The 2042-nt window shown below is 43.2% G+C and overlaps 1 protein-coding gene across 1 annotated transcript in view; it reads right to left on the bottom strand.

Annotated features, from left to right (window-relative positions):
- rgs9a (regulator of G protein signaling 9a) overlaps positions 1-2042 on the bottom strand; it is a 37820-nt gene that overhangs the window by 2536 nt on the left and 33242 nt on the right. Inside the window, exons 13-16 of the mRNA XM_005948874.2 lie at positions 1653-1768; positions 1016-1103; positions 363-501; positions 183-265 (exon numbers count right to left, since the gene is read on the bottom strand). Of these exons, the coding sequence (XP_005948936.1) occupies positions 183-265; positions 363-501; positions 1016-1103; positions 1653-1768 (426 nt within the window). The remainder of the gene's footprint in view (positions 1-182; positions 266-362; positions 502-1015; positions 1104-1652; positions 1769-2042) is intronic.

The following is a 2042-nucleotide window of genomic DNA, read 5'->3' as shown; positions in this document are numbered from 1 at the left end:
TAAGCTGGAGGAGGTGGCTGGGGAGAGGGAGGTCTGGGCCTCTTTGCTTAGGCTGCTGCCCCCGCGACCCGGCCCCAGACAAAGCGGATGAAGATGGATGGATGGATGGATGGATCATTTTAAATTGGAATAAGTGGTACCTGAAATTCAGCTTCTGTGTCTACATTATGTAGAATACTAACCTGAAGTTGTGCGGTTCAGGGTTCAGTGCCTTCTTCTGGATGTCCTTGTATGTAGGTGACTTGAGGTAACGGAAGAACGTGTCCTGTGCCAATCAAAAACATGAGCATGCTAGCAACCTCCACGTGTTGGTATGAACAGATCATTTTTGACCCTCACACCAATCATGAATCTGGACACACCTTTTTCATGAGCAGGAAGACGTGCGTCTGTGCTGCTTCCAGCACATAGCGGTGAGGATGTTCCAGACCTTTCACTGTCAGACCCATTGTCCTGCCATCAATGTTGATCCAGCGGGGGGCGCCAGGGGCCAGGAAGGTCCTGCATACACACACATTCTACATCAATCTCCTCCATGGCTGAAAGTTATAGGAGTGAAGATTTAGAAAACCTGAAATCAATTTAAAATGACCCCGTCTTCCTCCCCTCACCGCAGCAGATGGCCCCGCCCCTCCCTGAGCCTGGTTCTGCCGGAGGTTTCTTCCTGTTCAAAGGGAGTTTTTCCTTCCCACTGTCGTCAAAGTGCTTGTTCATAGGGGTCATATGATTGTTGGGTTTTCTCTGTATGTATTATTGGACAACCTACTGTACAACATAAAGCACCTTGAGGCGACTGTTGTTGTGATTTGGCGCTGTCTAAGTGAATTGAATCAAAAGCTATTGTAAAGTGTGAAACTGAATCTCATGTGAAACAAAGATGTATTGTGTAACCAGGATGGCTGGATGGGTCTCAAGAAAACACAAAATGTGGAATTTAAATGTAAAAATGTGGAATGTAAAATAAAGTAAAATAGAAATCAAAGAAAGAAGAATGAGGTTAGATTATTTGTCTTACTTGAAGATGGTCTCAGCTTTTGTTGACATAGACGATGAGGTTCCCCACTTCAGTTCTTCTGCTGCTTCCCAAAAAGCCAAGTTCTCACCTGATGTGCACACACCATATACCACATTAGATCCTAATAAGTATGACAGTTTTCTGACTTATGGAGTTGTCATTGTACATATACAACAAAATCATGGGGGCTCCACGCCAAATGTGCAGGGATAAAATATAAATAGTAAGACACTATAAGACACTGGTGGTTCATCTAACCCCACCAGTGGAGCCAAAGTGTAACATTTTTGTCAAATTATGGAAACCTCTCCACAATCGTTGGCACGAAGATCTGACAAAACTAAAATAAACTGAAGACTGAATAAATACAAATGAGCTCTATGTTGAATAATAAGGGTCCTGATGTTTATTGTGAAAGAAATATGGCTGACGTGGGTGTTTCATAGTTTAGTTGAAACATCCATGTTCCCTTTGTTTTATCTACCACCCATCACCATGATAAAGTATAAATGTGTCCTAATCTTCACTGTATTTAGCTAAACATGGATAAAACTCCATGCTTGTAGTTGTTTAGTCATGCAGAACTCTCAACTCTACCAAGAAGAGATACTGTGATGAACGACATTTGTTGACGTACCACTGAACTCCTTCTTAAGGAAGATCTTGAAGTCATCTCGCCCTCGCAGGTCACTCAGCAGCTCGAATAAGCTGAAGGACCAGCGCTCCACACGCATTTTAGTAGGAACTTCAACCCTGAGGACAAACACAGGTTCAGTCACTATTGGGACATCCATCATCATCCTGCCGTGGTCCCTGGGTTCGTCCAGGGTTTGAAGTTTGGTTCTGAACTTTTTACCTGTTCCTTTATAAGATAATCATCTTCTAGTTCCTGAAAATGTTGTTTTCTAGGGACTCTGTTGTTTTTGCATTTTGGTCATAGCAGTGTCTCTTTTGTGTCCAGCTTCTGTTGTCATCTCGTCTCTCTGTGCTGTCTTGTCTCTCTTTGCCTGTCTCGTCTCTCTTTGCC

The sequence above is a fragment of the Haplochromis burtoni genome, unplaced genomic scaffold (assembly GCF_018398535.1).
Source record: "Haplochromis burtoni strain Fernald_Lab_line unplaced genomic scaffold, NCSU_Asbu1 Contig_613, whole genome shotgun sequence".
Lineage (NCBI taxonomy): Eukaryota > Metazoa > Chordata > Actinopteri > Cichliformes > Cichlidae > Haplochromis > Haplochromis burtoni.
Note: the sequence above shows the minus strand (reverse complement) of the source record. Positions and strands in the feature narration are given on the sequence as shown.